This window comes from Pelophylax lessonae (assembly GCF_965119305.1).
Source record: "Pelophylax lessonae genome assembly, chromosome: 10".
NCBI lineage: Eukaryota > Metazoa > Chordata > Amphibia > Anura > Ranidae > Pelophylax > Pelophylax lessonae.
This window is the reverse complement of record NC_138777.1, coordinates 146907042-146920268: the sequence shown is the minus strand read 5'-3', so window position 1 is coordinate 146920268 and position 13227 is coordinate 146907042. Positions and strand designations below refer to the sequence as shown.

The following is a 13227-nucleotide window of genomic DNA, read 5'->3' as shown; positions in this document are numbered from 1 at the left end:
CGGACAAAGGGAAGATGAGCTCGAAGGGAATTTCTGCTCCAGGGGAAACTCAATAGGACAATCATATGATCGGTGTGGAGGCAGGGTTTCGGCTTTCTTTTTGTCGAAGACGTCAAGGTAGTCATGGTAGACCAAAGGGACTACAAGACTGGTGTCTGTCGCTGGTTGTATGGTCAGACATGTATGTGGGTTGGTTAGCATGGGGATACCGCAATTCTGGCGGCAGTAGCTGCATGAGATGGTGACCTCCCCTTGGAACCAGTCCACTGATGGATTGTGGGCTTGTAGCTACGGGATTCCAAGAATAGCTGGAAAAATTAGAGATCTGATCACATCAAAACAGAGAAGTTCCTGGTGCCCTGTGTCTGTGGTTGTGAGAACGGGGACTGTTTCTTGGGTAACAGGTCCTGAACTAGGTGGACTGCCGTCAGCTAGGTGTATGTCTAGTCTTTGATCCTTGGTAGTCAGAGGAATGTGCAAGTCTTTAGCCAGGTTGATGTCCATGAAGTAGCTGCAAGCTCCAGAGTCAATTATTGCCCGCAGTTTGACCTCCCTTCCAGCCACCTGCAGAGAGATGGGGAGAATAATGTGAGCAGATAGTGATCCGGATAGCTGAAGATATGTAGGGCACAAGTGCCTGGACTTACAGTACTTGGCCGAATAGGACAGTTGTGAAGGTAGTGTCCTGACGCTCCACAGTAGAGACAGAGATTATTTTGCCGCCTGCGTCCTCTTTCTTCTGGGGTTAAATCGGGTCGAAGCAGACCAATTTGCATTGGTTCTATATTGGAGATTTTTAGAGGAGCAGCGGCAGGAAGTGTTGGAGCCAGGACCTTGGGAAGTACCCAGGTTGGCCGAAAGGTCTGAGAATGCTCAAAGCGTCGCTCCCGCAGACACCTATCTAGCTGGATGGAAGTTTGGATAAGAGTCTCTAGCGTCTAGCTGCCCATCTACGGAACTCCCCAATGTAATCCTCTACTGGTCATCTTCCCTGCACCAGGGAGTGAAGGGCAGACTCTGCGGTGACAGTTTTCTGTGGGTCGTCATATAAAGTAGCCATGGCTTAAAAAAACATGGAAACTGAGTTCAGCACCTCATCCTTTCATTCTAGGAGGTTATTATCATTATCACTGAAGACAACTTGGCAATACACTGCAGCTGGGGAACATAACTGCCAATTTGTTGTTTACCGGTGTTCTCTCCTCTCTGTAGGCTCATTTTCCTACCTTCCTCAACATCAGAACCAACATCTGAATCAAAATGTAATAAAGATGTGGAAATCAATGGAAAATTTTTTTTGGTGCACTTGAGTACTCACTACACAGACACACTCCACTGACACACTACAATCTACTGCAGTAAAACTGCACTATGGGAATGCAATCTACTGTGGTAAACATGCACTAATGCACTGAAATATACTTTACTGAAACATACTGCGTTAATTGTGCACCTACACACTGAAATATACAGCAATAAATGTGCAGTAACGTATTGAATTATACTGCTTTAAAAGTGCAGTAATGCACTGAAATATACTGTACTGAAACATACTGTGTTAAACGTGCAGTAATGCACTGAAACATACAGCGTTAAACGTGCACTAACACACTAAAATTTACTTAGTTAAACGTGCACTAATGCACTGAACTATACTGTGTTAAACGTGCAGTAGCACACTGAAAAATACTTTGTTAAAGTACACTAATGCACTGAAATAAAATGTGTTAAATGTTCAGTAATGTACTAAAATATACTTGAAGTGCACTAATGCACTGAAATATACTGCTTTAAATGTGCTATAGCGCACTGAAATATACAGCGTTAAACGTGCAGTAACGCACTGAAATGTACAGCGTTAAATGTGTAGTAACACACTGAAATATACTTAGTTAAACGTGCACCAGTGCACTGAACTATTCTGTAATAAACACACATTAACACACTGAAATATACTGCAGGAAACCTGCCCTAACAAAATAATCTGACACTAAAGAAAAAAATGAATGGTCGAACTACACTCATGCTGCACTATCACTAGACTCTCACTAAAGTGACACTAAAGTTAAAATGAATGGTCAAACCACACTCATGTTGCACTATCACTAGATTCACACTAAATTGATATCCTACACTGACAATAGAATCACTATAGTACACTATAGCACACTAATTCGTTAGTAGCACTGTGGGGCGGGACTAAGAGCAATGAGCCATGATTGGATAGAGTCATCATTACTTTCTCCAATCATGGCTCTGACAGTGCTCTGTGCCCTGATTGGGCAAAGCTTTCATTGCTTGAGTCAATCGGGGCCTCCAATGCACTGTGCAGTGGTGCACATCATTGTGGTCGTTCAACGGGCCGAACAAACTGTCGAATGCCCTGATAATTCGGGTGTTCGTCAAACAGCCGAACAGCTACTATTCGGCCCGAACTCATGCTCGGGCTGAACAGTTTGCCCAACTCAAGTGATGATGAGGCTGGCGCATACACTAATATGAGTTTACATGTGTGTGTAGACAAAGGTATTTTGATTGATAGACTATGCTTGCAGCACAGCTATAACTAGGTGCTCATGAACAATTAACCCATACGTTTTTACGGAACAAATTTCAGTTTACAAAAAATGGATATGTTTAGTTGACGTTCTAACTGCCATAGTTTTCAGATGTGTTAAAACCTACTTTGGAGTCTCATTACTTGTTGCAGAGCAGTTTTTGTTCCTTCATGTTCATTTTTCATATAAGATAAGGCTCCTTTCACACGAACGATCCGATCAGATCCTCCTGTAAGTTTTTTAGGCGGATCTGATCGGATCCTCCATGCATCCCTATGGAGCAGCAGATGTCAGCGGATACATGTCCGCTGACACCCGCTGCCATCCGCATCCGATCCTGTCCGTGAAATCCGGACTAATGGAAACCCTATTTTTCATCCATCCAGGGGATGGGATCGGATGAGAGCGGATTGGCGGTCCACTCTCATCCGATTCCCCCATAGAGAGCAGCAGGGCTCTGACACCTCCCTCTCCGCACACAGATCCCCTGCTCAGCGGGGATCAGTGTATCGATCCCCCCGCTGAGCAGCACAGAGTCGGCCGACGGAGGCGGACCGTGTGAAAGGAGCCTAAGTAAAAACTTAATAATCAAATAAAAAGGGGGCCCTTGTAATAGCTATGGCAGGTATACAGACCTAGCAACTAAAGAATGGAAATCTTGCACAAAACACCCAAGAGATACTGTATGGTTTAACCTTAAAGCATCTACTAGTCACTTCTGCACTGTAAGGTTTTACCCCCTTAATGACCAGGCCATTTTTTGCGATACGGCACTGCGTTATTTTAACTGACAATTGTGCGATGCTGTACCAAAATAAGGGTCCTTTCACACGGCCGCTCCGTGTGTCCGCAAATCATCCTATTTTTTTGCAGATGATTTGCGGACATAATGTAAGTGAATGGCACTGCGGATGTCAGCGGAATACCATCCGCTGACATCCGATTTTCCTCCTTTCAGTTCTGTTCCGTTTTTACGAATGGAACAGAACCCCATTTTTTCTTCCGTGTAAAAAACGGAAAGGAAGGAAAATCGGATGTCAGCGGTGTCATCCGCTGACATCTGCAGTGCCATATACTTACATTATGTCCGCATATCATCCGCAAACTTATAGGATGATATGCGGGCACACGGAGCGGATGACACAAATGTCATCCGCTCCGTGGAAAAAAAAAAAAAAAAGTCCCGCAGCGGACCTTTCACACGGAGCGGCCGTGTGAAAGGACCCTAACATTGATGTCCTTTTTTTCCAACAAATAGAGCTTTCTTTTGGTGGTATTTGATCACCTCTGCATTTTTTTATTTATTAATTTTTTTGCTCTGTAAACAAAAAAAGAGCAACAATTCTGAAAAAAAAACATTATTTTTTACATTCTGCTATATAACATTCCTAATAAAAAAATCAAAAAATCAAATTTTTTCATCATTTTAGGCCAATTTGTATACTGCTATATATTTTTGGTAAAAAAAAATCCCAATAAGTGTATATTGATTGCTTTGCGCAAAAGTTATCGCTTCTACAAACTAGGGGAAATATTTTTGTAATTTTTATTTATTTTCTTTTTTTTTTTTACCAGTAATGGCGGCGATCAGTGATTTTTAGCAGGACTGCTACATTGTGGCTGACAGATCGGACACCTAAGGGTCCTTTTACATGGGCTTTCCACCCGGTGGACTAAGTTTTGCTCAGCGGGGATTGATCGGCTGGTGGGTGCCGGTACGTCGTTTTGCGGGACAAAGCCGACCTGCCGTCCTATTAAGTATGGCAGCTTGTCGACAAGTGGCTAGAAACAAAAAAATTTTCATATATTCAGAAAGCAGCAACTATATGGCAGACATTTGTCTTATATTATGTTACTGCAGTGTAAATCCAGTCAGAAGCAACAGTTTATGGTTCCAACATGACCCACCAGAATTACCATCAGCAGCAGGATAAATCCTAATGGTAGCAAGCAGTGAAAGCAAGGTCCAGCTGTCACTGTTGCTTTACTTGCAGCTTTTTTGAAGAGGTACATTTTTCGGGACTTGTATGAGCTTTTTACAGTGCTAGCAAGAAAGTAATTGGAGTGGTATGGAAGAAAATAACAGGAAGCAGAGCTGCATTTAGCTAAAGCTTTTAGGATAATTCAAGTTCTCCTGTGTGCATCCAGCTAGACCGTTGCAGGCATAGCATTGCCCAGTTTCAAGAGTATTGAAACACAGGCCAAACCATTTTTTTCTGGTTAATTCTATGTTCGAAACTGAATGCCTAAACTTTTTCTAGAAAGATGGCTACACTTAGAAGTAAACTCTTGCGGTATTAACTACAATGCTACTTTATATATAAATATACTATATTTTATTATGTATTTGTGTTTATAATTGTTTTTTTTTCTGGATTTTTATTTGTCTTCCTGTTTTGCTACAGAACAATCTGCATCTACAGATGTTTCCTTTTCTGCCAGTGAAGTTCCCACAACAGAGGCTCCAATGAAAGAGGAGGAGCCTATGGTACGACTTGACAAAATTATTTTTGCATATTTCTCATATTCAGTTAAGCTACATAGTTACATTGTTAGGTTGAAAAAGATGTAAACGTATCTAATTCAAACATTAGAAAAAAATAAATAAATATATTGAAAACCTTGATATACAATGCCTTATAATCACAGTTGATCGAGAGAAAGGCAAAAAAAACCAAAAAAACTTTAAAACATGATCCACTTTGCACCATAAGGGAAAAAAACCCTCCTGATCCCCTAAAATAATTGTATATTCCCTGGATCAACAATATCTGGTGTTATTACTTATGTTAGACAGTTATATTCTGTGCATCCAATAATGCATCTAACTTAATATCTAACTTTTAAATATCAAATGAACTGGATAGAACACATTCCTGAGGAAGTCTATTCGACATTTTCATAGCTTTTACTGTAAGGAAGCCTTTTCATATTGTGACAGGAAGTCAGGTAAATCTGGGAATGTAGTCACAGGAAGGAGATACATTTCCACCTGATTTAGAAAGTTCACTGATACTATAGGGTGTTGGCTACAGAGCTAGCCAGCAGGAAGTTGAAAGGCCTTCACCTGTTCAGAATGAGGGAGTTAAGGCTCTATAATTTGTTCAGAGAAAGTCCTATTGATTGCTGCCTCCTGTCGCCGTGTGGGCTGGGAGAGGAAGGCAGACAAACGGCTGCATCCTGACGCCATGTGGGTAGAGGACAGTCCTGTGTGCCCCCTGAAAGCTGAGTGAGCATGGGGAAGACCTCCTGAAGCGGTGTGCGCTCAGGAGGGTAAAAACGAGTGAAGACGTCTCAAAGGTGAGAAGACGAAGTGTTTCTGTGTGAAAGAAAACAAAGGGACATGTTCAATGGACAATGTTTGTGCTGTGTGAAAAGCAAACAAATGGACATTTGAGTGTCTGCTGTAGGATCAGCAGTGTCGGCCCAACAGTAGGTTGGGAAGACTTCTTAGGCAGGTTCCAGCTGTGAGAAGGTAGCCGCCCACAGAGGCAAGGATTTATTTTGTTTTATTTTATTTTGATGTTTTGCTGCATGCACTTGTTTGAAGAAATTGGAAGAATAAACCATAAACCTGTTGTTTGCAAGCACTTTTGGGCTATTTCTCTGTGAAAACGCACCCCCCAAGGAGTCATCTACGCCTACCACCGAGCTAATCCCTCACATATGGTGGAGGTATGCAGTGGGCAGAAGCAGCAAGATCCCTGCAAGGAAGTGCAAATGTTTGATGAACTTTATCTGGTGCATGAGATTGCACAATCTATGTGTGCAGGAGAGAAGATCCTGACAGAAAAAAAAAGTGTTTTAAAGAGACAGCGGTCTCAAAATTATTTGATGAACTTTGTTGTGTCTGGTGCAAGTGACTGCACAAACTGTGTGTGCAGGAAAAGAGATCTTGCAAGAGAGAGAAAAACTGCATGTGTTAAAGAGACAGTGGTCTGAAAATTTTTTGCTGGACTGTGAAAAATTTGTTTGTGGAGTTATTGAAGATGGGGCGTTCAAAACGCCTGAAGAATGCAAAGATAGATGAAATGAGAGACCGGATTCTATGGATGGAGGGGATGTTACCGTCTGAACCAGCCCCATCCATGCCTAAAGAGAGTATACTAAAGAGGAAGGTTGTTGTCCCTAGCAACACTGATGAAACTGCTATGGAGACGCAGTGTGCTCAGATGAAAAGTAAGCTCAAAATGGAGGAGATGTTGAAACAACTGATTATATCAAATACAGCTCAACAGCAGGCAAATGCAGCTCAACAGCAGGCAAATGCGGATTTTCAGCGGAGCTTTGCAGCTCAACAAAAGGCTCATCAAGAGAGCATGGCAGGCTGGAAACAGAGACGCCAGCAGCCAATGGAGGCCATCGGTTTGGAAGAAACCGAGTATGTGTGCAGGGCTGAGTTGGATGCCTTGCAACGGAAAATGGAAGAAAAGGAACAAGCCTTGGAATTGCTTAAAATGGAGCATAGAAACTTGCAGGAAACGAATGAACTACTCAAGTCTCATGTGTCACAGTGGGAAGAATCCACTGCTCTTCTTTTGGTCGAGTTGCAAAAACGCAGAGAGACTATAATGGAGAAAGATACCATCCTCATGGAAAAGGAAAGTGAAATTCAGACTTTGCAGAAGCAAAGTATGGCTGATATGTTGGAGTTGCGTAATCAGCTGGAAAAAAGTCTTCAGTCTTTGGGAGCTACAAAAATAGACCTGCAGGAGTCGCAGGAACAGAATGTTGCTCTGAAAGCGACATTGTCTCTCAGCGACAAAGAGAAAAGTGAAAGAGAGGCTAAATTACTGAGTACTGTGTATGAGCTCACTACTTTGAGCAATGTGGTAGATGAATGGCGTGCGGACTGTGAAAGTTGGAAAGGGGAAGCCCAACGTGTCCAGCAGCAGTTAAAGGAGAAAGAAGCCTGTGTGGCAGAATTACATTCTTATTCCCAGATGCTAGCCAATGAGGTGAAGGCTCTTATGCAGGGAAAAGGAGATTGTGAACATAAGAGGGAAAAAGTAGAGGCACAGCTTCTGGAATCGCAAGTCAAGGTGTCAGAAGGTGACCGATTGTGTGCTAAGCTGTCAGAGAAGGCAAACCGACTGCAGGTTGAGTTGGACAATGTTACAAATCAGCTTTCTCAAGCAGACAGCAAATCTAGAGAAATTGCGGAAGATTTTTCTATCTTGGAATCGCAGCTGCAAGACACGCAGGAACTCTTACAGGAAGAGAGGTGTCAAAGGCTGAGTTTTAGCACAAAGCTCAAACAAATGGAAGATGAGAAAAATGGCTTCCTGGAACAATTAAAAGAGGAGGCGGAAGCAAAGAAAAACCTATCAGAGCAAGTCGCAACATTGCAAGCTCAGATAGCGGATATGAAAAAACGCATGGAAGAAAGCGTTGGTTCATTACAGTGTGTTGAAGATGTGAAAAAGAAGTTTGATCAGATGCTTGGTGAAGAGAAGACTGTGTCTGCAAAATATGCAGAAGAACGCGCACGTGCAGAAACGGAGGTGCGTGATAACGAGAGCAAAGCCCTGTTCTTGGCTCGCTCTTTGGAGGAAGCTCTAGAGTGTAAGGCTGAACTAGAAAGTGTTAAACAGCTGCGTACAGAAATGGAAGAATTGGTCAGCTCCAAGGATGATGTTGTGAAAAGCGTTCAGGAGCTAGAAAAGTCTAAGCGAGCCTTAGAACAGCAAGTAGAAGAGATGAAGATTCCGTTGCAGGAACTGGAAGAGGAATTCCAGGCAACAGAGGATCTGTCCCAAAGAGGGGATAGTGTGCCTGATGCAGTTTTTAAAAGGATCAGTGTTTTGGGGTCTGTCCTGAGTGAGCCTCAGAAATGTGACGACATGTGGCTTGAATCACCCCTTTGGAATAAACCGTTCCTTCAAAAACTTCAAGCATTGGAAAATGTATCATTAGAACTTCAGCAAACAAAGGAGCTGAGTAAGAAATGTGGTGATTTCTCAGTTCAGGCTGAAAACCTAGTGGAGAAAACTAAGGCTGTTGGTGAAAACGTGAAGCAAATGAATAAGTGCCTTTCAGGGAGTGTTTCCAAAATGGAACTGGTGAAAGACGGGTGGCAGAAGTTTGATCGTGATCTTGAGATGCATTCCATGTGGAATTCAGATAGAGAAAAAGAACTAGGTGACCTTGAGCGGTCAAATAGTTCAGCAGAAAGTGCATTGAAGAAACCTGTAAAAGAATGTGTTGCAGTTCCATGCTTCTTCACTGATGCAGAGAGGAGGTCTATAATGGATACCACCCAGATCGCTGGGTTCAACTGTGTTGTTGCCTTTGACCCCTATGTTGGTGGAAGGAAAGTTGATGATGTTCTGGTTGGCTTCTTCTGTGAAGAGTTTGGCAAGAAATATAAACTCAATATCAAATCAAATAGTAGGCCTTTACTGCGACTCGCTCAGGAGGGCGAAAAGTTTAAGAAGTTGATGAGTGCAAATGCTTCAGATCTGCCTATGAATATGAAATGTTTGGTGAATGATATTGATATCTCTGGGAAAAGGAACAGGGGTCACTTTGAAGAAATGTGTGACAGCCTGTTGTCTCAATTGGAAAATCCTCTGCACAGCATCTTAGAGCAAGCAAAGCTCAAGAAGGAAGATCATTCCCTTTTACAACAAAAAGTCAATGATTGTGTACAGCTGTATGGAGAGGCAACTCAAGTCACAGAGGGATGTCAAGAGTCCCTACTTGGAACAAAGCTTAGTGAAGCAAAGGTTCTCAAAGTTTTGTGGAAAACATTTATGGATTGCAGAGAGAGGCGTCTTAAGAATGTTGAAGACATTAAGACTAGCCCAATTGAGTTGCCTATGGATCACGGTCCTCCATGGTGGATTGGACAGACGGTTATGAGGGACAAGCTGTCTGACATTTATGAGAAAGCTGTCAATGAAGATGACAGAAACGAGAAGGAGCAAAATGATGCCAAAAATGCAGTTGAAGAATGTGTATATGAGATGAGAGACAAACTGTGTGGCATTTATGAGAAATCCGTCAATGAAGATGACAAAACAGTTTCATCTGGAAGCTTGAGGATAATAGGAGGCTTATCAGTGAGTCAGCAGTGCTTGACACATGCGTGCCTGGAAATCTGTGTCCCAACCCTAGGGTTGAAACAAGAGGGGGGGGTATGTGACAGGAAGTCAGGTAAATCTGGGAATGTAGTCACAGGAAGGAGATACATTTCCACCTGATTTAGAAAGTTCACTGATACTATAGGGTGTTGGCTACAGAGCTAGCCAGCAGGAAGTTGAAAGGCCTTCACCTGTTCAGAATGAGGGAGTTAAGGCTCTATAATTTGTTCAGAGAAAGTCCTATTGATTGCTGCCTCCTGTCGCCGTGTGGGCTGGGAGAGGAAGGCAGACAAACGGCTGCATCCTGACGCCATGTGGGTAGAGGACAGTCCTGTGTGCCCCCTGAAAGCTGAGTGAGCATGGGGAAGACCTCCTGAAGCGGTGTGCGCTCAGGAGGGTAAAAACGAGTGAAGACGTCTCAAAGGTGAGAAGATGAAGTGTTTCTGTGTGAAAGAAAACAAAGGGACATGTTCAATGGACAATGTTTGTGCTGTGTGAAAAGCAAACAAATGGACATTTGAGTGTCTGCTGTAGGATCAGCAGTGTCGGCCCAACAGTAGGTTGGGAAGACTTCTTAGGCAGGTTCCAGCTGTGAGAAGGTAGCCGCCCACAGAGGCAAGGATTTATTTTGTTTTATTTTATTTTGATGTTTTGCTGCATGCACTTGTTTGAAGAAATTGGAAGAATAAACCATAAACCTGTTGTTTGCAAGCACTTTTGGGCTATTTCTCTGTGAAAACGCACCCCCCAAGGAGTCATCTACGCCTACCACCGAGCTAATCCCTCACAATATGCAGAGGTTCTCCCCCTGCTCGCAGTCTCAATCTAAAAATATGCAGCCGTGAGGGGCATTGCCCGCCTGGCAGCGTCATCCATTCACAGTGTTCTGTGAATGGGAAAACTACAAGTCTCAACAGCCTTTGCGGCTGTCAGCTTGTAATTCTCAATTAACTACCGGGTTGCTGTTGAATGCTCTAGGTAGTTCATTGAGCTTCCTGTCAGAGTGTAACTTCCTGCCCGTATCGGAGGTCCTTGTCCTTTGTAAAAATCTTAAAGTGAATAACTTTGCACCAAGTTCACTATATGGTCCGATTATGTATTTATACATGTTGATCATATTCCCCCTAAACTCCTCTTCTCAAGGGAGAATAAATTCAGTTCAGTTAATCTTTCATCATATATTAAAAAGTTGCGGGCACCCTATCCTATTAAGTGCTACAGTATATGGATACATTTTACCAAAATAAATATAGTATATAGATAAATTATACCAAAATGAGCATGCCTAAAAAATCCTTATATACCCAAAAAAATTACAATGTGCACCATAAATGCTGATAAACGTAAATATAAAAAGTGCTTTCTCTTTTGTTCATTGATGGACACAGCTTCAGATCTTTATAACCGTTGGTTATACTGCCCCCTATAGGAGTAGGACACTAGGCATAAAAAAAAGTCTGGCTATGCCCATGGGCATTCCCGGGGGGTATACTCCCTCTCTCTGCTATAACCACTTTTTTTTTTGCCTAGTCAGGAGTAAGGATCTATTTCTTTGCTGGGATCTTTGGTCCCTGCAATTTTTTCTTTTTAGATAGAAATTATTTTTTCTTGGATTTTCCTGTGAGATCTACAATTAACTGCCGGACTGAGCGACGGGCTGGATATTCTAGATCCAGTGGTAACCCCAGTCTGGCCAGCGAGCGCGCATAGACCTCAGCTCTGCGCTAGGTCAGCCGCGACAAAGCCCCACTGGACGGGGGCTGGCCTGCGAATTAAATGCCTCGTGAGGTCACATACGATGGGTCTCGGCCCGAGTCGCCGCGTTCCTCCTAGCCAACAGCTCCCTATTTCGATGGAGAGGGGTTCTGTCTGGAGCTGTGCCTGCCTGGTTCCTGGTATGGTAAGTAGCTGTCCCCCCTCTGGCCCATGAGGGTTTTGGGTGGACGTGGGCCACTCCTTGGGGTGGTCAGACCCCCGGGTTCCCCTCCTTCCCGTCAAGCACCCCCCTTGTCATCTGTCCCCCATCCTACCCCCCTCCCCCTCCACATATGTTGGGGCTACTTGGGTGGTCTGGTCTACCTCCTGGGGTGGGGGCAGGGCGCTATGCTGGCGATGGGGGATGGAGGGGTGCGCCGCTGGCAACCGGATGGGGGTTGTACCTAGTGGGGCTCCTGCCAGGGCCCCCTGTTCCGCATGGGTCTGTCCTTGAGGCCTGGGTTCCCTCCTGAGTCCCTGTAAGCCTCATGGTGCCGCCATTTTGTTGTAGCCTGTGTGTTTCTATACATGGTAGCCATGTTTGTGTAGTCTGGTGGCCATTTTTCAGGGGCTTGCCATTGAAATCAGCGGCAGCCATGACAGTGGAGCCCTGTGGGTGACGATTTTGGCAGTGGGAGCCCCTCCTCATTCCCTGGTGCTGACTCCTTGATCCTCTCATTTCCTGATTGCCACACGTGGTGTGCATATTATTTAATGGCTGTTTCTGCTGGGTGGTGAGTCTGGTGGAGTTCTCTCTCTCTCTCTGCTGAGAATCGCTTGGTGCTTTGTGCCTGGCGACTGGGTGGTGCTGCCAGTGCGGTGGGGGTTGTCTCTTGCAGTGTATTACACTTTTTGTGGGGTCCCTCTGGTGGCTCATGGAGTCTTTGGAGCACATCTCCCCACCTGATCCGCTCTCTGATGCACTGACAGCGGTCCTGGAGTCCTTTGTGTCCCAGGTGGAGCTGGTCTTCGGGCGACGGGCTAGCAAAAAGAGTCCCTCGCCTTCCCCTGCCTCATCTATATTATCATCTGATCCTGCATCTGATTTGGCCGCCGCAGACATGGGTTACCCTGCTGGGTCTGCAACCACATTCCCGGAATCCTCTAATAGTGAGGATGATTCCTCCACGTCTGCAACCGTGCATGAAAAGGCGCTGATGGAGGCACTGATTGCATCTGTGTGTGAGACCCTAAAGATGGAGGACGCAGCTAAAGCTGCGATAGAGGTGCAGGTTCCCTTTGGCACTCACAAGCCATCCAGAGTGGCAAAGGTGTTTCCTTTCCCCGCCTATTTTGACAGAATTGTCACTAAAGAGTAGGGACTACCAAAGCGTCCCCGTGGGGTCCTTAAGCGCTTTACTAGGCGTTACCCCTATGAAGAGACCATTCTTAAGAAGTGGACTGTTCCACTGGTGGTGGACCCTCCGGTTTCCAGATTGAACAAGGCAACCATGATTCCGGTTGAAAACACACCGGCCTTTAAGAATCCGTCTGACAGGAAGGTGGAGGCTGTGGCCCGCAATATGTACACTCTAGCTGGTTCAGTAAAGAGGTCGGTATTCACCATTGCCCTGGTGTCCCAAATTCTGACCGAGTGATCTAAGCTATTACGCCGTGACCTGGAGGGAGAACAGCTGGTCCAGGGGCTGCAGTTTATATGTGATGCCTCTTTGGATGCGGCTCCCCTAGTGGCTCGGCTCTCTGTTTTGGCAGTGGTCCTTTAGTGTGCCTTTTGGCTCAAGTGCTGGTCTGCGGCCTAGACTTCTAAAAAGGCCTTGACTGATCTGCCTTTTCATGGAGATCACCTATTTGGAGCTACCCTGCATGAC

At 44.5% G+C, this 13227-nt stretch overlaps 1 protein-coding gene across 1 annotated transcript in view; it reads left to right on the top strand.

Annotated features, from left to right (window-relative positions):
* EHBP1L1 (EH domain binding protein 1 like 1) overlaps window positions 1–13227 on the top strand; it is a 539613-nt gene that overhangs the window by 469502 nt on the left and 56884 nt on the right. Inside the window, 1 exon segment of the mRNA XM_082271174.1 lies at window positions 4964–5046. Within this exon segment, the coding sequence (XP_082127300.1) occupies window positions 4964–5046 (83 nt within the window).